At 29.8% G+C, this 23,316-nt stretch overlaps 1 protein-coding gene across 1 annotated transcript in view; it reads left to right on the top strand.

The window, feature by feature from the left end:
* The window catches only part of LOC107442536 (neurogenic locus notch homolog protein 1), a gene marked incomplete in the record, with an annotated part of 313,056 nt that overhangs the window by 160,327 nt on the left and 129,413 nt on the right, over positions 1-23,316 (top strand). The window contains 1 exon segment of the mRNA XM_071185571.1: positions 20,642-20,755. Within this exon segment, the coding sequence (XP_071041672.1) occupies positions 20,642-20,755 (114 nt within the window).

Below are 23,316 nucleotides of genomic sequence, written 5' to 3'. Positions count from 1 at the left end.
TTGTTGTTTTTTTTTTCTCTTTACGATGCATTTTATTTTGCTGCCCAAATTCATACTCATAGAAACTTGAAATTACGAAGGTAATGTTCGTTCACCAGGAGTTGGCACTTGGCTCCACCTCCTCGGACGCAGAGTTCATTTCAGCGCGGGGGAGTAAGAGGATCCCTGCTTGAAATCGAGATAACCTCTAATGCGCGCAAAGCTTCCACACGGTTTTTTATAGGTAGTCCGATCAGACCACTATGAAGGCAAACCAGTTTACGAAAGAGCCCTTTAATAGAAAATCTAGTAAAAATAAAAAAGTGGTAGCAAATATATGTCTAAAAATTTGTTTAATTTTTGAATATGATTAGTTTGTCTTATTTACTTGTCTACCACTACAGATTCAATTCTCAAATATATATGACAAATTCCTCTCTGTCACTTTTAAAATAGAATTTGGTTTCATGCGCTCAAACTGTTCACTTTTTAAATTGTCTGTGCAGACCACTTATAAGAAACCGTGTGGAGGCTTTCTGATGTATAAGATGATGACTAAGCCAAACTCAAACAGAGAATTATTTTTCAGTCACTTACTTCGCTTTCTCATCAGCTATTATACTATTTTCGTTATTCTAGCTAATTTATATTTAAAAACTTTTTCCCAGCAAAATATCTCAAAAAGAACAAACTATTCAATAAAAAGAGAGAAATATCAACAAGTTTATGAAATAAAATGAACACGTTCAAAATATGCACATGAAGATTGCGAAATAAATATTTTTGTCATACGATCGCCAAATAGCAGCCTTGTTCACATCCTTCTCCCCAAAATAGCGAAATAGTATCATCCGATACCACGTGATGAAGGCGGAGCCAAGTGCCAACTCCTGGTGAACGAACTATAATGTAGATAAAATTACAAGGAAGTAGACGAAATAGAAAAAAAACATAAGATTTAACGTTTATAGTTCGAGAATTACAAGATATTAAACTAGTTTATCTGAAGCCCGATAAGATGCTAAAAAAAGTTAAAATTTTACGTGCTGATTCTGAACTTGTTGAAAATTTTGTTTCGAAGATCGAGTATATTAGAAAGTTATTTCAAATATGAGACCTTTACATGAATTTATCATTCATTATTTATTTATTTTTGGATTTAAATACTGACTTTTTAGCATATGTTATACAAACTTCATTCTTCCCTCATGAGATCTTTATTTCGTTATTTTATGCTAAACAACTTAGGCAAAAAACTTGTCGGTCTCTATGTATTTCCAACTTTAATGCTTTTGTCATCATTTCTATTTATTAGGCTAATCATCCCAATAATTAGAAATACCTAAATAAATCTTATTATTTTTCTTATCATCTAAAATTATTTTTATTGTCCCATTTTGTTATTAGATGTTCCTAATTACAAATTATACCTCTTGGGGTGCTGAATTGGAGATTGACCGTTCTCTGGTTCAGGACAAAATTACACTCTGTAGATGGATGTATTAATGGGTTCGCCCTATAAACGGGTATGACCGTTGGGTGAGACAGAAGTCGAATTCTTGGACATAGATGACGCCACTGGAAAGAAAAACAATTGCACCTTCAGTGCCTTAATGGCTTACGACAATAACATTAAAAATATAATTGAAGAATTGAAAAACGGGCTTCACAATTTGTTTGCAATTATACTCATTTAATTTCGTTTAGAATGTTGTAATTTAAGTGCCTACGATATAACTGCAAACTGGTATGCATACATACAAACACAAATTCTTTATTTTCTTTTCTCATTAAGTGCATAGCAGCTCGCTCTCGAGTAATGAGAGAGAAAGAGAGAGTTTAACATTTGAAGTAAAATTTTGTCAAAAAAAATTATAAATGGTAGTTAGTACCGTTGTAAGTTCGTAATTGTTACAGGTAAGCCTCGTCAACGGTTAAAATAATAATTAGTTTATTATTTCTAATCATGTCCCACAATCTATTCTAACGTCAAAGTTATTTAGTAGAGATTATTATTTTTCATATCTAGGTAATCACCTGATTCGTTACGATTGACATATTAACAAAATATCTATATATATATTTCTCTTACACGGCGACAAAAAAAAGCCTCATTACAACTCCCCGAATGGCAACGCTAGAAAATCGAAAAATCATTGCCACTAAAAATGTCACATGCCAAATCTAGCTGAGATGGCTCAACATATAGCGCTTTTTAAAACGGAAACTAAAACAACCAGAGAGAGCATAAGCTAGGCAGAAGTGAGTAGTCTTTGTCGATAGATCTCTATTTTGGTATTTTGTCGAAAGCGCTTTTTTTCACGAATTTATTTGACGATTTTTGACTTATATCACGAATTCATTTGTTTTACTAGAATTTATTTGTTTATGCAGGTTTTTCCAATGCAATTTGCTTATTTCATTTTTTAATTATAGCCAAAATTTTAACCTTTTTAAGGAGATATTAGTTTTAGAAATTTTACCTTAAGATTTTATACTATAGCACATTTCTAACATGTTTAACGAATTACATGTCATTTATTTGAATTCAAATTTATTTTAATGACTTAGTATTTACTAAAAAGATGTAATTTTTTTTTTAAAAAAAAGTTGTTATATGGATTTGAATGATTGTTTTGAATTCTTAGAATTTTGTGCATTTGCAATGTACCTAAGTTAGTAGCGAGCGAAGCGAACTTGGATTGTGAAGCAAACCATATAAGATTGCGTAGCAATTTTCGGGAGTTGGCGAGCGTCAGCGAGCAGGGGGCGCAGCCCACTAGTTATTACATAAAGGCAGAGATGGCAACTTGCTCCGGATAGAAAATAAATATTTTAAAGTGGTAGTTTATTAATTGTGATTCTAGGTTTAATAAGTGCAATTTAAAAGATTTTTATCCACCACTATTTCTAAATAATTCGTAGGCTTATATAAATCACCACTCTTCACGCAAGCAAAAATAGTCAAAAATTTGCAAAATTTAGATTGTAGCTATTTATCGTTTTTTTTTTTATTATTTCTGTGTGTCCGGAGCAGTTGGCATCTCTGTAAAGGAAAGATAATTGTATATATTGAAAACAAAATGCTCTGGGGGAAATATCGACATTTCAAAATATTTATTACAGCGCTTATGGATTAAAGTTAAAAAGGAAAGTGGTAGGTAAAATTTAATAAAAAATGGAGCAGACTTGTCACTATAGCTACAACTTCAGTAAAACAAATTTCGACCAAGACTTGTACTACTGGTTACATATATAACGAATCAATTACGTTTGTGGTAATCACGAATGGATGGATTATTTCTTTTAAACACTGAGCGGAAACGAAATACTTTTGCTACCACGTTTTAAACATTTTGAAGAATATCAAAAATTTGAAAAACGTAATTTAGTGTGACCCACCTCAACTACCCCTACAACCGAAAACGTTCACACTTTTTCTTTTATAAGAAATCTGATCAGACCACTGTCAAGATGAACCAGTTTGCGAAAGAGCCACGTAACTGGAAATTTAGTAGAAATAAGAGAGTGATAGCAAATTTATGTCTTAATTTTTTTTAAAAATTTATGAATATAATTGGTTTGTCTTATTTACTTGTCCATCACCACAGTTTCATTTCTCAAATATATAAAATAAATTTCAATTACTATTAAAGTAGAACTTTGGTTTCTGAGTGCATGGGAATTTACTTAATTGATTTCACAATAGCAACCAAATTATTAAATAAATCAATTATTGGTTGAATACACACCAATTACAGTTTCAAGAATCATTACTGGTTAAAATAAAGGTCCTAACTCACGGAACCCCTATGACTTTTCCGCGGAATCCCAGGATTCCTTGGAACACCTTTTGAGAAATTCTACATTAGTTAATAAAGGAAAATGAAGGAAGATATATTAAAGGCGCCTTTTCTATCGCAACACGTGGCCACATTTTTTGAGGTGAAGTCTAAGATAACGACGTTTATACGATAAGGTTGGAATTCTAAAATAAGAATTAAATTGCGTCTAATCAATTTAGAATAAAATAAGGCTGAATAGGGGAGATTTTTATCGCACAAGGCAGACAAAAGGAGGCGTTCAAAAACTGATACTTCATCTTTGGAATAAGAATTTCAAGAATCTAAATAAAATTTCGTCTGAAATTGTGAAATAGTGAAAGTTCTTTCCCAAGAGAAAACATATTTGAATTCAGTTTCAATTAATTCCTTTTTATTCAAGTTATTACGAATAAATATGCTATTTTGAAAAAATAATATAACTGCGTAAACATTTTTACTAAATTGACTTCTATACGCATACCCTCCAATAACTACGGAATTTCGTGCAATCAGAAAATATTTTTTCTAGTGATAGAAAATGTAACATATAAATTTTTAAAAAAATTAGAACTAAAAAAAATTTGTCCAAAAATCAGATATAAATAATATAAACAAATGCGTACAAAATCAAATTGAAAAATTGTTTGGTTCCAAATTCGTATAAACGACTTATAAAAATTTTATTTGTTTTAAAAATTTCTGCTTTTGCCAACTGTTTCCGGAAAAAAATTGCGGAAAGCTGAACCGTTTTTGTTTACGCAGGGCAGATAACGATTCACCTTTTGGCAAAATATTTTATAAAGTGGTCGGCAATTAATAACCGAAATTTTCAGAAGGTTTGGTAATTTTGCTAACATTTTAAAAGCTCCACTGTAGGAAAGCTATAACAAAATGGAGTTTTATTTGAGCATCTGAATTATTTATCTGTAGTGATGGAAAAATAACTTGAAATCAAATTTACAAAACAACGAATCATTCATTAAAACATAAACTTAGCTACCGCAAGAAGAAATCTTCACAAAAAGCATGGAAAGTTAACAGCCTAGGGTATGTATACACGCAGTAACCTCATATTTTTATTATGCCTTATCATACTTATCATCATTACAAGCCTTATCATATCAATATTTTTACTATACCTTATATTTTTATTTTAATAATCAGTAACCGCATATTTTTATAACTGTTAGTTATTATTTAAAAATATTGTATTATGAACTTAAATTAAATAGTGCTTGCATTAACTTCTATGGGACAGGGGAGTCTTAAATCCATCTGTTCAAAAATAGAATTAGGATTGAAAAAAAAATAAAAAATCGGTCACTTAAATTTGGGCTTATATTTTTCCCAATGAATTCTCACCTATCTAATCTATGCTTTAATGCGATTTTAATAAATCAAACCACTATTTCCACTCCCATAAATAAACTGAAAAGAAATATTTCGTGTACTAGTTTTATCTTTTTGCCCTAAACGTCGCTACCCTAAAAATGCAAAATTCGCTTCCTGAGAATGTTAAATTTTCTTCCTGAGATTTTTATAATTTTTCATGAACTTGACATTTTAGATTAATAATTAAACTTGGCATTCATGAACTTGACATTTTAGATTAATAATTAAACTTGACATTCATGAACTTGACATTTTTCATGAACCAAGACATTTTACAATATTAAATAATAACATAATAATAAGTGGTTTCAAGTTGTAACCACTACAGCCACCTCACAGTCTACTGACCTCAGAAAGTTCCATTACAAACTATTTAAATAAACATAATGGATGGGATAGGGGCATCACCTCCTAGATCAGAAAGCCTCCACACGGTTTCTTATAAGTAGTCTGCGCAGATTATTGAAAAAGCGAACCGCTTGTGCGCATGAGCCCAAATTATATTTTAAAAGTACTTGAGAGAAATTTATCATATATATTTGAGAATTGAATCTGTAGTGGTTGACAAGTAAATAAAACAAACCAATTATATTCATAAATTGAAAAAAAATTTAGACACATATTTGCTACCACTTTCTAATTTTTAATCGATATCATATTAAATGGTTCCTTAACTAATTGGTTACCTTCATAGTGGTCTGATCGGACGACCTACAAAAAACCGTGTGGAGACTTTCAGTTATAGGAGGCGTTGATAGGGGGAGGTGCCCTGCTCTTTAAATTAAAGGAAAAGAAGTTGTAACCACTAGTACTGTCAACTAATGCGCATTATGTAACAGTTTTAATAAGTTGATATTAAAACTTATAGAATAAAGGTAAATACGTACACTTTTAAAAAGGGTCACTAGGAGATAGAGGCAATGAGGTTGAATTTTATATGATACTTTAACTTTTTGATAAATAATGATGGGAAAAAATTACCTAAAATGAAAAATACTGAACTAAAAATAACTTTATTTAGTCATACTTTGAATTAACATTGATTATATATATATGATTAAACTAACAATAATTAAAGTAAAAGCAAAGTAAGTCTGTCAAATTAGTAACTACTACATTTAAGTTACCGTTTTTTATTTAATTACAACTTGATTCTGATTTTGTACGAATGCTTTTCTGAATCACCCGTCCCCAAGGGGTTAAACTTCGTTATCACTAGAAAATATTTTTTTACAAAGTGGAGCTAGTTATCATCTATCGTTGTTTTATTTTTAGAGGGACGCTACAGTCAACTCAAAATGCAATAACGAAAGCTAAATTCAATCAATAGAAAATAAATTTAGCGACTTTTTTGGTATATTTTTCTAGATATAAATTTTTGTATCAAATATGAATAATTTGCAATATAAATTTTGATGGTAGTAATGATTGAGTAATTAAATAAATAAAGATGAATTTAGTTTTTACCATTTCTTATATTTTAGTAGCCTGCGCCATCCTTGTTCCTTCTTTTTTCTCCTTTTAACTATTTTTTATTTTGCGTTCTGAACTCTTTAAATAGGCTATTTAAACAAATGTAAACATTAAAAATCTTTAAATATAGTAAGAAATTTAAATTTTCTATAATTTTAAATATAAAATTTTATTAACCCCTATCGATATTTTAAATATTAGTAAAACTTATCATCTTAGTTTTCAATTCTCAAAACTATCATATTGCCTTCTTAAACTAAAGGATTGCAAATGAAAATAAAATATGTGAAAATGAAAATGAATGCAATTTTCAACAGTTTAGCTTTCTTTTTAAAACAAAGCAAAGGTATTAAAGAAAACTTATCAATTAGAAAATATTAAGTTATTGTTATCAAAATAATCATTTGTATTATTATCTACTAAAAAATAACAGTCGATACTCGACAGATTAAAAACAATAAAACTTTATGATACTGTTATCATTAATTTCTATGAAAATCTCTATTATTTTTATTGTCAATTCCGTTGAGGCTTTGGACTAACCAGTTTTAAAAAAGGCTTAAATCTTTCGTTAAATCAGGCGATGCATTCTTATTAAAACGCACCAAATGTAACCCGAAGTTAAGAATGTTTAAATTACATTTTTCAAATATTATTTGCATTTTATGTGTTCTGNAAAAGGAGTACGCCTCAGACGAGGAATTTGTTAAACTTCAAAATATGCTTGAAATAAATGAAGGTGAAAATGCAGGTACGTAATAAATTATTATATTCCTTAAGAACACGGAGAACCAAATTAATTAGTGTTAAACGTATAAATAAAAAAGGCTAAAAAAACTTTGTGGTAATACAGAAAAGTTAGCTGATTTAAGATTTTCTACCCCCGCAGTGGGCCAAATGTTTTAAATAAATTATTTTGCGATTTTTTCTCGGGTAAGTACTCTTTATAACTAGCGATAAGTGTACAAACTTTCGATTATATTTAAATTAAAACTGTTATTTATAATTTTTTTTAGTCTTTCGTTTGATTTTGCTAAATTATTTCAATTAAAATACCGATGATGTTGTAGAAATGGCATTTTTTAAAAGAAAATATAAAATTTCTAATACCAATATATTGAAAGGAACAAGCATCTATAAAATATCGCATTAATCGCGTTTTATAAATCAAAACAAAATTACTAAACTTTTATGTTTCCCTAATATATTATATCCTTATAATCTTTAAATGTGCTTCCCTAATAATAATTTTCAACATTTCTAGCAGTTCTTTCAAGTTTTCATCTCAAAGTAAACTATAATTTTGCTAATTTTATTTATTTTCAGTTTATATATATATACGCCAAAAACAAACTCATAACTGGACTAGATATACGGATTTAACTGTCGAACATAAAACCCAATTTTAATGATAAAACAATGACAAATCTTCATTCTTCTAATTAAATATTTTAGAAATAGTCCTCTAAGGGCTGTGACGATCACAATTACCTTAATGGATTTTATTTATAAAGTCGGGGCTCAGCCGAAGGAAAGTTGATTATTTAGGATTCCGTAGCCGAAAAATATTGGGAACCGCTGCCCTAAATGACCGACCTTTCATTCATTATTATGAACATATTAATAGCAAAAGATCATTCATTATTTTGAAAATATTTAATGATCTAAATTTTATTTATTAGTTTGATTGAAGAATCGTTTTATCAATATTAACCTTTTAATATTGGGTTTTTATGTCAGACATCTGAATACACAGATTTGGAGCGGCATTTCGTCTAGTTCTTCATTTGATTTTGGTGTATGCATAAATTGAGACTGAATGAGCTGAGACATGAATTCAGTTAAAATAAAAACAAAAAAGAACGAAAATAAGCGTTGAGAAGCATATTTCGTCAATGTTGAATTTGGGTATTTTTATTCTATGCGAAGTATTAAAGCAATTTCTAATAGATGCTTATACTTTTCCTTATTCATTAATTTTTATTAGAAAAACCATTCTTTAAAATTATCTTAAAAACAACATATTAAATTAATTAGGAATCATTAATCGGATATAAATTTAATTGCAGGTTTTGAAAATCAAAAATGATTAAAAAATATCCGTAACTCTTGAAACCTCTGTGACCCTTTCACGTAATATAATTTGGACACCACTTGCTAAAATGCTCACATAAAGCGAGACGGAAAAGAGACAAAACTGATAGTAATACCATTTAATTTTTAACTAATTTTCGGGAGGAATAAATCTTTTATTTTCTTCAAACTACTCAACAATACATATTTTTTTTTCTTGAAAAAAATCAGTTCTACCTGTATATAGGTGCTAAATTTGCAACAAAAAAAAAGTCTCGGTTGCAATAGAAATTTAATTCTTCTCGGAAAAAAAAATGCTAGAATGAATGACTTTCGTACTAGATTTTGCTCTTTACTATCATGCCGAAAGCCGTATATATAGGCTTTCAGTCCTGTTTGTATTGTTTGTTTAGATATCCCATATCTTAGCAGGAATATCTGCTAAGTATATATCTGCTTAGCAGGAATATCTGCGAAAATTATTATGACTTTTTCTGGGCTAATAACTTTCTACGCTTTTATTAAAACTTAATTCTAGTGGTAGCTACGATAATGTTATAATGTATTTTTTTTAATTCATTTAAACTTATTTTCTGTACCACTACATATAAATGATTTAAAAGCTCATACGCAACACCACTTTGATCTAGCTCTTTCTTCTGTAAATAGTTGTAAATACTTGTATATAATTTTTCACTCGATATTCACCTGGCAAATGTTGGCAAAATTATCAAAAGATCTGAAAGTTTTGGTTTTTAACCCCTTGCCAGTGTCACCCGAATCCAGTTCGGGCAACTACTACGTGCATTATTTGTGATACCAGAACTGATTTCGGGCAGGAGAAAAATTAACTTTTCTATTTTGTGAAGACCGAGCTGAGTTCGTTTCTACTTTAGGATTCTTAATTCACTATTTTTCTAATGCATTAGTGGTCCTAGCTCTTCACCGATTTCGACATCAGTCGAGGGAGGGAAAATGCGTGTGTTGTCAGCTGCTTCATTGCAAATATTTTTTGAAAAAAATTATGTATTGAAAATCATATTGTTGTATTTTTATATTATATTATACTAGTTATATTATATTTAGCCTCAAAATATTGTTTAATTTGCTGTAATTGAATAAGATGTGTGTGTAATCCATTACTATTTTATGTGTATGTAAAAATAATAAATACAGTAGCAATTGCATTTAACATTTTATTTTTCTAATAAAAAACATTTTCTAACTTTTATAATACTAATATAAAGAACAAAATAAATAGTCAAAAAAATTTTCAATTTTTGGTCCATTTTTCTGAAATTTATGTCAATGTTAAAGGGTCAAATGTCTATTACTTTATAAAATATTTCACAAAAAGCGTAGTAGTCTGGAGGCCTGCTTATTTTTTCTGCTGATTCAAATTGAACGAAGTTCGTATTGGTTAATTATGTGAGAGCTGTTATTTTGCTTGGTCGTTGAAAAAGATATTACTGAGAGGCAGGGATGCCAACTGCTCCGTTTTCTTAAAAATTCTTAGTAAATTGGTAGCGAATTGAAATGCAAAACTTGTAAAATAAGGATAATTGTTCCCACTCTTTAAAAAGTGTGATTTTTTAAACCACTTTCTAATTTAAAAGAGTAACCAAGAGATAACTTTGACTGAGATCAGTATGGTATACTGGGGTTACCTATTCAAAGACTGGTTCTTAGATGTATGTTTTCATACTTGAAGGCTTAGAGAAAGGTTTCTTAGTCACGATAGCTCTTTGAGAAAAGAACCAAGGCGAATGTCCTTGGAGACATCTGGGCTGCATTTTGATACCTCATCCGTAGACATGCAATGATACAATGGATTGCTGTTTTTCTGGTTCTGACATCTGCATTATTTTCCTTGATTACTTTCCGGTAGTAATTCAGAAATCGCCTATTGTTGTCCTCTATAAAATTTCCCTTCTTCTCTCCTCCTAAAGTAAGTTTTTTTAAACTTTACATTTTTTAACTTTTTCGGTGAAAACATTCCCACACCTTCTAGGTAGACGATTAATTTGTTCTTTTTTCTTCGTTTTTTTACAATTTTATATTCTTTATCATAAACATTCGAGGAATTTATGTGGTTATAAGTTTTGGAATCTCCATTAGAAAGCAAAAAGATGCATCGAAAATTAGATTGCTTGATTGAACGCTTCCACATTATTTCTGCAATGTGTTGTCAACAAAATTAAAAAAAAACGGATTTTCATTTTGTAAAGCATTTTGGTATTATCTTACAGAAATCTCTTAAATTATGTATAACAGCAGAGTGGCTACGGATACAAGAAGTACTGTCCAATAAAATTCAAAATGTAATTCAAGTAAATTAAAATTGGAAACTTCTTATAACGTTTTTTTCAGTTTACTATTAAACTACGTTTCTCTTCATATCTTTTAAATGATTGGTTTATTTCACAAACAGTAATAAAAGCCCAGCCTAAAGATAAATACGTAATATAATGTGGAAATTAGAGAAATTAAATAATTCACATTAATTAATTTGATAGTGATGAATTTTTTTTTTGAATTGTAAGGTATGAACATTTTAATGTATTCAGAATTTGAAGATTACTTTTCTAAATCTAAATTTTCACTACATTTGATCAATAAAAAAGTGCTAAAAAACTAATTTAAAAAAATAATTATTGAGAGCTACTGAAATTATACCCTATTTTGAGATTTCATCGTAAATTGCAGTACAACATAGAGGAGAGTTGCTTAAACCGTTCCTTTCTAAAGAAGATTGATTTGATTTCTACAGAAGCAATGAAAGCAGAATGCTCTAGCGGATGAACTTAGAAGCTTTTTTCACGTGGAGATGTAGGCAAAAAAATCAAGTCATGGTGTACACGCGTTACGTTTTAATTTAAGGTTTTTGGTTTTACCAATTTTCAATGCAATTTGTGAACATCCTGTGTAAGGATTTATAGCAAATCTAATGCTGTGAGCAAATCATCAAATGCATATGATAACTGTTAAACAATTATGTTCTCCTTGTTTCGTAGATAAGTATCTAAAATATAGGGAATCTGTTTTCTAAGTATAGTTGAATGCTGGGAATAACGCTTTGTTTAAAAAGTGACGTAGTTGCCCGAATTGTACCTCTTGTAGGTGCCGAAATCCTATCGGTATGATTCAGAATCCTATTCAAAGGTCCACATCTGTCATATAAGTTTAATATCTTTTAGTATTAGTTTAATTTATTCTCACAAATTTTAAAACAAAAAAAGTTGCATCATTTATATACGATGGAAATTCATGAAATAGAATAGCACTTTTGATTACTCATTTACTGAAATATAAATTGCCTACCTAGTTCTAATTTTTTTTAATGCCATTTGACTGGACCACCCAAAATCTAGATGCTTTGGAATTGATCTTAAATGTTGGATTAATTAGGTTACAGCTGTCAGGATAACGGACGCATGTACTCCAACCGCTGGACAAATGCTTTTTCAGGCCCTATTAAACTAAATTTTAATCAAGAAGTTGAAGAGTGAATGTAAAGTTATCCTGGCCTGATTATCACACAGTAACAATATTCGAATCTAGTGTCTGAGGCTTACAATAGTCCAGCAACTATTGGACATTCTATTCTAGGATTTAAATGTTCTAATGGGTGCCTTTGATCCATCAGTCTCCTTTTAATGTAACTGAGTTTTCGCATCTAAAATAATAATTATGAAGACTTATCAATCAGATCCAAGAGAGGAGCTTCCTCGTGATGCAAGTAATCATACATCTGGTAAGGATTTTACACAAAATTCTGCCACAAAGCCTTCATCCACTTCAAAAGTTTCAATTGAATCAATTTGAGCAGTATGACATTTGGTTTCGGGCGTTAATTTTGCATACTAAGTAGAATGCAACAATGTTTCTTTAGGAAAAGGACATTTTTTGTTGTTGTCAAAATAAGCATATTCCACCACGATTATACTTCATTCTTAATAACTGTTGTATCTAATTTAAGATATTTCTTTAAGATATAGCAATAACACTTTACAGAAAGGAAATCTGTCACTAAATCAAGCACTATAACGTACTTTCTATTAATAAACATGCTTTTTTTTCGATGGATTCAAATTTCTGACTCCCAAAATATAGTGGTTAGCTGCAATCAGGGAAATATGGTCCCAATAGTTTGGTCAGGAGAGCACTCCAAAGTTTTAACCCCTTAATGTTAATTTTACTTTTTACGTATTTCGCTATATCTCAAAACCGTATTAAGCGAATTGCATAATTTTTGAACACATTTTTCTTTTACAACTTGTTTATCCAAAGGTAATTCTATGCAAAAAATAACTTTCAGTAAACATTTATTATTTTATTTATGAATGGTCGAAAAAATTTTAAATTGTAAGGCGTGCAATTTTTTGCATATTTTTGATTTATTTTTGCATCACAATTTTTTTTTTGCATCGAAATATTTTTGGATAAATGAATTTTATAATTGTAATTAAAAATTTTCAATTCGTTTAAGTTCGCTAGATTTGGCGAAATGCGCAAAAAAATGACTACTTTGAGGTCAAACCATTGGATCGCTCTCCTAAAATCACTATGGGAACCATATTTCGAAGATTGCAGCTACTCCCTGAATTTTGAAAGTCAGAAATTAAAATCTCCATTGAAAATAAAGGTATGTTTAGATCGAGAAAAAGAATCATTTTGTGTCAGATTTCGTAACTTAAAATATTGTCTGCACTAATTAATCTGAATTTTTGAGGCTACTTCCTCGAACCATTACGATAGAGTCTTAGAACGTGAAGGTCCTAGAAGTATTACATGAAAAGTTATTTAGGATGGTCCGCTTTTCTGTTGTGCGATGTACATCTCCCTAATATTCAATGATCCAAAAATGTTATTTTGCCAGACATCTATATCATCCTATTTCCAAATTTTAAATCCTGGTGTTTCATGTACCAGACCTCATTAAGATACAGTACAGTCTTGGCAACATTTATTGAGTACTTGGCACTTAATTTTGGGTTCACCGAAGAGTTCGTTCGTTGTAGTGGAACTGGGCGCCTGTGGACTTACGGCTCATTTCCATGCATCCTGAAATTGGACTTAGAAACATACAAGACAAAAATAAAGTTTGGGACTCAAAATGGAGTTCGTGAGAGAAAAAGAAAATAAATTGGCCATTATTAGGTAATAACTAAAATACAAGTAATAAAAAAGTACATGAAAAAAGGTAACATTAAAATACAATGAGAAAATAAACACTAACGAATATTCACAGTTTGGGAATATATACAAAGGGGGGAACGAATTAAAGGAATGTGAGGATGTGTGTACATGTGAAGTAAGTGTGGCTCTGTTAAATTAATTACCACTCGTGCCGGGTTGCTCTCTTCACTTTAGTTACAAGGATTAGCTTACCCCTGATCAGAACCCGAGGGGTTCCACCGGAGAGTTCTGATTTATTTCACACTTATGTAAAATATGCTTTCATAAAAGAAAGTGTCAGGATATTTAGCCTTCAACTCAGCTATAATGTTGATGCCAACTTGCTCCGGACAGCGGATAAATAATTTCGAGGGGTAGTCTTTTTCAGTGTGAGTCGTGATTTAGTAAATTCGACTTATAGAGTTTACACACCACTGATTTCAAATAATTTAAGGGCTTTTGTGATACGCCACTTTAATACAATTAAGCCTATTTTATTTAATTATTATACTTTACTTATAAATTATAAATTTCCACCTTCAACTGTGCATCACCTGTGCTACATCCGCCAACAGCCTAATATATCTCCAACTTATCTATGCCAACAGTCCTAGTTACCCTAAGGCCAACATCAGATGATGGAGTGTAATGCCGGATGACACGGGCAGGTGCTCCATAAAAGCACCGTTCAAGTATAGTTAAGCCGTGTTGAGCCTTTTAACAATTGTCAAAAGTAACCGAAAATCTGCAAACTTTAACAAGTTTGTAAATCCCAACTGTTTTTTAAAATATTTTGTCGACTATGGGGTGGTTGGTACCTCTGGCAGACATAGTACAAATGAGCAAATACATACATATTGAAACATGTAATTCAAGTGGGCAGTGGAACTCAGCGGTACTTCTGATTTTAACAACATACTTTACCACATTTCGTATCTTTTGCATCTTTGCATAAAGGGCTCTTTCGCGAACAGGATTTTCTGGTAGACCTAATAAAGTTGATGGCCCAGCTTCTGTCAGGTGCAGTCAAAACATACACACAAATCAATTGAGTTTTTGTTAACCTTTTCTGCTGATCTCAGCAACAAACCTTTCTCTAGCTACCTTCCAGGCGATTTTCAAAGCATTTTCTTTAGTTTCCATTGTAGATTTTGATATTGAATCGAGACTGTTAGGGAATGTTTTTTTTTTTCATCCATACAGGGGGATTCCCATTACCTTTTAAACCAGATTGCGTTTTCCAAATGATAGAAACGAAATTCTAACAAGTTTTGTAATCATAATTAAGAAAAGTAAAAAATGTTGCAATTTGAAATTACCTTTAAACTTTACAGCTCGTTTCTTGTCAGGTCTATTTTAATGATTTAAATTGTCTATTGTCGAAGTGGTCAAAGTTGTTGTAAATCAGATCGACTAAATTAAAATTCATGTTTTAAAATACAACTTTTGTTGTCAAATATTTAAGTAGAAAAACAAGAAAAAATACTGCAGGGATGCCAACAGGTTCGATTTATGCAAAAGTTTTAATAAATTTGTCGTGAATTAACCCTTTGGAATCCGTTTTATTTAAATACCAGTCTAAGGAGAAACCGCTGAAGTAAAATCCGGTAGTAAGCTTTTAAATAAAGATTATTGTTTTTTTCAAAGTTTTTTTCGTCGATTAGTTAGCAAATAAAATTCAATACCTTCAAACATTTTCATTTTAACGATTGGGAAGTTATCGAAACATAGCAACATACCTTTGCCACCACTGTTTATTTATTCAAAATAAATGCATGGCGAATCTCACTCATCAAATGATGCCAATGGGTTAAATAGTGAAACATGTAAAATAAGGATAATTACTCCTATTCTTTAAAAGTGTCTAACTACAATACAATACAATGACATAACTACAAAAAGGTTGCATTTTATGGAAAACTACAGTATGAAATAACTACAATAGTAGTCCTAGTATTGTTCCGAGCCTGGGCACCTAAGCCTCGTATTTCATATCATTCTATTAATTTTTTATATGTAGTGATGAAAAAATTACTTATAATGAAAAATAATCAATTAAAAACAACTTGAAATTCCATGATAAAACATTTTTTAACAAAGCGGAGCAAGTTGACATCTCTGTTATACCTACTTTTTAAGATCAAAAATTTAAATCCGACGAAAAAACGGTATGTCTATTCAGAGAAAGTATGTTTTTATGTCTCATTTTGTAACTTATAGTATTGTCTGCTCTAATTAATTAGAATATTTTGGGTCTCCCTCTCAAACCATTGAGAATGAGACATGTAGGAATCTTATAGGGATAATCCATATAGGGATTCATCAAGCTTTACGATTTATTATAATAAATATTAAGTTTAATTACTAAAACCAATACATTCAGGATCAAATTAGTGTTATGTTAATTGATTTTTTATCATTTTCAATAGATTAAATGATGTTTCGTATGACTCGTCTTCACTAACTCAGGATCAAAGGCCTAATATGGAATAAAATATTTAAAAAAAAAACGAAACCTGGGTTTTATTAAGGTAACACTTTTATACTTACTCTATAGTAAGTAGTACTTCTTCTATACTGCGTAAACAATATTTCTTTTAGGAAAAAAAAAGATTTGAAACATTTTACAATGAATGCTAAACAATTTTCAGAATATGAAAGATTTTGCTAGAAGTTTTTAAAAATGATGATAGTTTAAATCATACAAATGTCAGAACTGGAAAAATGAGAAGAGTAAGTTAATAACAAAATGAATAGAAAACAAAGGAAAATTACAGACATATGAAAAAAGGGGGGTAAGAAAAATAATAATAAAAAAATAACAAACAACTGGGGGGGGGAGAAAAGGATAATTTTTTTTTAAAAAATCCGGAAAATAAACGATAAAATCTTTTCATCAGTTCACACGATTATGTTAGCAAAAAAGAGTGCTTTCTGATACTGTATCAATATAGCCAAAGCAAAATTTATCAATACAAAAGTGTGGGTATACAAATATATCAATACAATCGGATGATTTCTTGTAGAGTTATGACAAAAAACGCACTTGTTGCTTAAGTTTTGCACACCAGTATATATATATATATATATATATATATATATATCAATCNCTTGTCAAAAAAATGAACTTAAATATTGTAAGCATTTAGAAGATTTGTAATTAATAAGCATTAATTAAATAATCCGACAATATTTTGAAACTCCAAAACCGAAACTAACGGTAAGTCGAACTTCCGATATGTCGAAGTTTTTCGTCTGTCCTATCAGATTCGAGTTATAGCGAATTCACTGTATATATAAGTTCAAAATGTCGAGAAAGCATGGAAAAAATTGTTGCTAAACAATTAAAAAAAGGGGGGAAATTAATAATAATAATAATATATATATATAGATACAGAAACTTAGAAGCATTTTGTTCTTCTCATTTCTAGCAGCTGATGGCTGCAGTCCAAATCCATGTCAAAATAATCAGAGATGTGAAGCAAAATCAGGAGGTAAATTTAAATGCAGTTGCAAATTGCCATTCAAAGGAGATTTTTGCGAAAAATGTAAGTTTATTAAAATTAGTTGCTTATTAAAATGTTTGTTAAATATATGATGTTTTTAAAATATAAATTATTTAACAGCTCCTTGTAATCCAAATCCATGCAAAAATGACGGAAATTGCAGCATTTCTTTTCTTAGCGCAAAATGTAGTTGCATGCCGGGATATAAAGGAGACAAATGCACTGGAGGTAATTTATAGTTATTGTTTTGATTGGCAGAAATAGAACACCAAAAATTTTTTTCCTGCTGTTTTGAATTTAACTAGATATAATCGTTATATGTAATTATAAAAAGTAATACATTACACTAATATGTAATCAGTGTAATTTTAAACACTACGAAATATAAGTGTTAGAAATTATTTTAATGGCATATTAACTTATATATAATTGAAAAATGAAATAAATGTTGTTAAGTGAAATTTTTCATCATTTTCAACATAAATTATTCAAATAAGCACATATAAACTACGTATAAACGTTATTTGTTATCTTAATAGTAATACATTACACTAATATGTAATCAGTGTAATTTTAAGCACTATGAAATACAAGTGTTAGAAATTATTTTAATTACATATTAATTTATATATAATTGAAAGATGAAATAAATGTTGTTAAGTGAAATTCATCATCATTGTCAATATCAATTATGTAAATCAGCAAATGTAATTGTTTTTCATAATGGTTCAGGATTCACAGCTACCGGACAAAATAATCCGAACACTTTTATACTAACTGTATAAAATGTCAGCGATTTTTATTTAAACAACAAATGTTTTGGATGATGGCAAAATTACATTAATAATTTTACACTGTAAAACTGACTGTTAACGCATTTTCTCAAGTTCATACTTGAAAAATTGTAGAAATTGTGTTCTTTTTATCCATGCAAAATTTGCATCGGCAAAAATGAGATAAAAGCTTCTTTACTCTTTTTAATACCCATACAATTCAAAAAGCATTCTTGTCTAATTCTCGCAATTCTTTTGAATGATTTAAAATTTCTTGGCATCGAAGCTTAAAAGACCTATTAACTACATTTTCTCAATTTTTGTCGATCTGTATTTTTCATTGGTAAAAAGGATACCATTCTTTTAATTATGTGCCAACAGTTTTGCCTTGCAAAATCTTCTAAAACATTTACTGCAAAGAAGAAATAATAATAACAAATAAATTTATAGAAGTGACATTATTTTGTCCTGTACGTATAGCCTCTGCATAGAAATTATCACGTGACTCGTACAGATTGACGTGATTACATGCTTGAGTTCAAAGTAAACCAAAAAATGAGTTAGTTCATCTATATTATAAGTCAATAAAAATAACATTTAAGAGCACTCTTAAAATATTGATTTATTAATATATTTTATTGTTTATTGATAATGGTATTATTTTAATGAATAAGAAATATAAAATAAATGCAAAAAATTTATTGATGTGAAAATATTAAAAATTGAGTATTTCTTAAATAAACCTCTAAGCGCTAGAAAAAGAATCTGGTAGGAATGTTTCAAGTGATGTAAAATCTTAAACAATAACTTGACTCAAAAATAATTCAATAAATTTAAGGATATTATGAAATGTGTAATTTATGGACACGAGAGCTGGATGTTATGTTTAATCAAATTCAAAATAATCTTGCGCTTAAAACTATGTCTGACCTCACAAAGGTATAATGTCATTAAAGACCTCTGTAGTACTAGACCTTGCATTTAATAGAAGAGATATCCAATAGTGTGTTGGTTAAAAATATCATTGTATCTTAAAACTTTCAGCATTAGTGCAGAAAAGGTTTTCTCTAACATCATTAAGAAGCATGTAAAAGCTGTTGCACGGAATTAATATTTTCTACTGTATTAAGAAACCAAAATTAGATCATGTCAGTAAAACTGGCAAGTTTACTGATATTAACAAAAATTTAACCGGAATGGATTAAAAATTGTCACGCCTTCCATACCATTTGGTTACATCATGCTATATGTATCGATTTAAATTACTTCTATACAGAGGAAGAAAAATTTCTTTTATATTTAATTTATTAAAATATTAATGTATTAATATTTTAACTATATATTATTCTTCTATTAATATTATTCTTACTACCAGTAATCAAAATATTTTCTGAAAGTACGGAATAATCTTATTAGTTGAAGTTTCTGGTTAAAAATATAAAGCATACATGATAAAAGTATTTCTTTTAAATATTAATAAGGTTAATCTATTTAGTTTATCCTAAAATAATTTTCATAATATGCATTATATATGTTAAGGCTAAAGTAACAAATCCGGTTATTATTTATAGTGACCGGTCAATATTAAAAGTAACGGCTTCTTTTGGTCAAAGGGAGAAATATCACACATTATTCACTATAACCATTTATTATTAAATGGTTATTATTAATCATAACCAATTAAATTTGGTCAATGGGATTAAACGCTTAATACAGCATAATTTATACATTTGTGTGACTCTTTGTATATGTGTTACGGTTGAAGTGATAAATTTGGATATTATTAATACTAACCGGTCATTATTAACAATAACTTCTTCTCTTGATTAGAGTGAGAAATAAAAACGGGCGATTTCCTTATCGTGATCTGCGGCAGAATAATCGCCAAGTCTTTGCTGACAACTTCCGGGTAGCAGCCCGTGAGAAAAAAAAATAAAACAAAAATAACATCACATAAAGAGACCAACTCGAAAGGTATAAATCATAGCTCCTACCCCAGGCAAACATCTACATGTCCCTTTTTTAAATTTTTTTTTACTAATTTTTCCAGTTTAAAATCAATTTGACGCTATAGCGATTATAGTTGGCGTGGCTGATCGTGATGCGGAAATATCTCAAATAAAGACGCGAAAGAATGACATTGACTGAACTTCATTGGTTATTATTAATAATAAGCGGTTAATGTGATACATTTGCTTGAATTATTCACTTTAATTGGCTTATTTGGTTATTATTAATATTACCCGATTAGTATTAATAATAACCGACTATTCACATTGACCGGAACATATATACCAACTACGGGTAGTGAATTTATATTCACTGCGGGTACAGTATTCACTACGGGTAGTGAATACTGTAACGTAACTTATAGCGAAAGAAATTCTTCAAAGTTTAATCAGAATCATCTGTTTTACGGGTATTCTTTCTTGTTTCTCTCCAGCTGAATGTAATAGCACTGTCTGTAAAAATGGTGGTACCTGTAAAGTGGTAAACAACAAGATCAGCTGCGGTTGTGTTTCTTCCTACAGTGGTCCTTACTGTGAAACTAAAAAAGGTAAATCGCATCTCGTAAAATTTTTTTTAAATGCAAGTAAGCAACAGTCAAATATAATTAAATAGCCTAAAAAGTAAGTATGACTTAAGTAATTCTTATGAATTTCATCCTTTTTTAACTGGAAGAAATGTTTTACTGTTAAATAACAGAATGGAATTAAGGTATTAAACAATGACGATGTGAATGACATATGATGTTTTCTTTCATTCAATGAGTTTTCAGATAATAAATAAATTCTTTCGCAATTTATCTGGTAAATATTGCACACCTAAATCGAAATAGTTTTATGTCAAAAATTATTATCTGCATTTTGTTTTGTCGTGTCTCATAGGCGACACAATTAAACTCGGTTGAATTGCTTTCATACAGCGCACCATTAAAACAATAGACTACGTCTTTTCATCATATGAAGTCTTACTTTTACTCTTAGGATGATGCTCAAAAATATGTTCTTGTACATAGAAGAGTAAAATATATAAATTATATGTAAAATACATACTTTATTAACTTAGATGAGTAATGATTTCGAAGCAAGCAGTTAGTCAATGCAAAAGAAATGCTATCAGTATAAACGATCTCTTACTTCAAATATACTATGTAGAGATCACTATAGCTTTGAAGCTTAAAGATATGTAACGATTTCCATACAAGCAGTCAGTCAATGCAAACGAAATGTAAACAGGATAAATGATTTATTACTTCAAATATTCTATATAGAGATCAGTATAGCTTTGAAGGTTAGAGATGGGTAACGATTTCCATGCAAGCATCAGTTAGTCAAAGCAAAAGAAATGTTATCAGGATGAGAAAATAATCTCAAAATCCACGCACTTGAGATTGCGAATCATACTCCCAATTTTTTTGTAAAATGTACATGAATTAAACCAAATATTGTACAGTGCGCCAAAAAAAAGAAAGAAAAACGGATTACTCTGATTAACTTTTTGTCTGATAAGAGGTTCTTCACGTTCTAGGATTCAACTTTAATGATTCTAGGGTGTGACTTCGTATATGCTAATTAATTAGTGCAGACTATATTTAAGTTACGAAATAAGACTCAAAATGTGTACTTTCTCTGAATAGACATGCACTTTTTTATGAATTCGGATTTCATAGCGGCACTGTGGGACATATTGTCCCAGTAGTTTGGTCAGGAGAGCGATGCAAAGTTAGAACATCATAATGCTAATTTTGTCTCTGCGTATTTCGTCATATCTCTGTAACTTTTTAAGCGAATCGAACAATTTGCATGGAATTAATTATCCTTGGATAAGCAAGTTTTGTAGTTGCGTGCAAAAGCCTTTAATTAACTCAAACATTTCTCGAGATTTAGTGAAATAGCAGATTTAGTGCAAAATAGAGGTCTAAACATTCAACCACTCTCCTGAGTGAATTAATTGGGACGATAATTTTCAGATAGCGGATCCCACCTCTCATATATCGAAAAAGGGTATATTTATTCAGAGATAGCAAGTTTTTTTTCTGGTTACGTATATCGTCTGCACTAATTGCATAATTGAGGTCATTCCTTTAATTCATTTAGGTTGTGTCCTGGAATGTGAAGGCTCGACCCTAGATCAAAAAATTTCGGGATGCTTTTTCGCACTGTTCAGTGCACAAAATAATGGCAATTGAAAGGAACATTATTCTATTATCGTGTGCTACAAGTTTTTAGCAGAAGAAGAAAAAAGTTGAAAATATTCGAATTTTACGAAATAATTATCGAATATAAGTGGGTCATCAAACCGTTATGAAATTGTCTGTAGTTTTCAACTGTATGAACGTTTTTAAAGTAACTTTAAAGAAAAAAAAAACATAGCAATGTATATTAGGCAAATCAACGAAGAAGAAATAAGTAAAAAAATAGCAACAAAAATGGTCCTAAACAGCGCATGGAAATAAGTAAGCCAGGCAGGTTTGTAAATAAATTCAACGATGTATTGTAAATTATCGATGTTTTTCAATAATCACGATAACAATATTAAAAATATATTCCTACAATATCTCGTGAATACGACATATATGAAAATATATCGGCAGGCGATAAATATTGACATACGACAAAACCGAAAATACTGACACTCTGTAAATATCGAAAATACCATCATTTCATAAATAATGAAAAATACCGATACTCGTTAAACACCGAAAAATACAGGCAATCTTATAAACACTGAAAAATACCAATACTAGAGAAATACCGAACATATCTTGACCCAATGAATTTCACTTCCTTGCAGAAGGAAGAAGAGAATCTTTAACTTTCACACAGTGTTTCACTTGTCAATGTTTGCTTGGCATTATTTCTTTTGTTGGCTGTACAATCATTATATTGGCCGATTTTACTCTTCTAAAATCTTTAGAACAGAACAGAAAAAGAAGTTTAATAAGTTAAGAAGTCATTAAGCTTATTGAAAAATTAGTTATTTCTTGGAATTGTTCATTTATATTTCGAATTCATTTCAATGAATAATTTTACTTACTTGATAAGCTTTTAGAAGAAATTACTAATTTATTTAGTGAGAAAAAAAATTGAGTTTTACATTTTAATGGTGGCACAT

This window comes from Parasteatoda tepidariorum, chromosome 9 (assembly GCF_043381705.1).
Source record: "Parasteatoda tepidariorum isolate YZ-2023 chromosome 9, CAS_Ptep_4.0, whole genome shotgun sequence".
Classification (NCBI taxonomy): Eukaryota; Metazoa; Arthropoda; class Arachnida; order Araneae; family Theridiidae; genus Parasteatoda; species Parasteatoda tepidariorum.
Note: the sequence above shows the minus strand (reverse complement) of the source record. Positions and strands in the feature narration are given on the sequence as shown.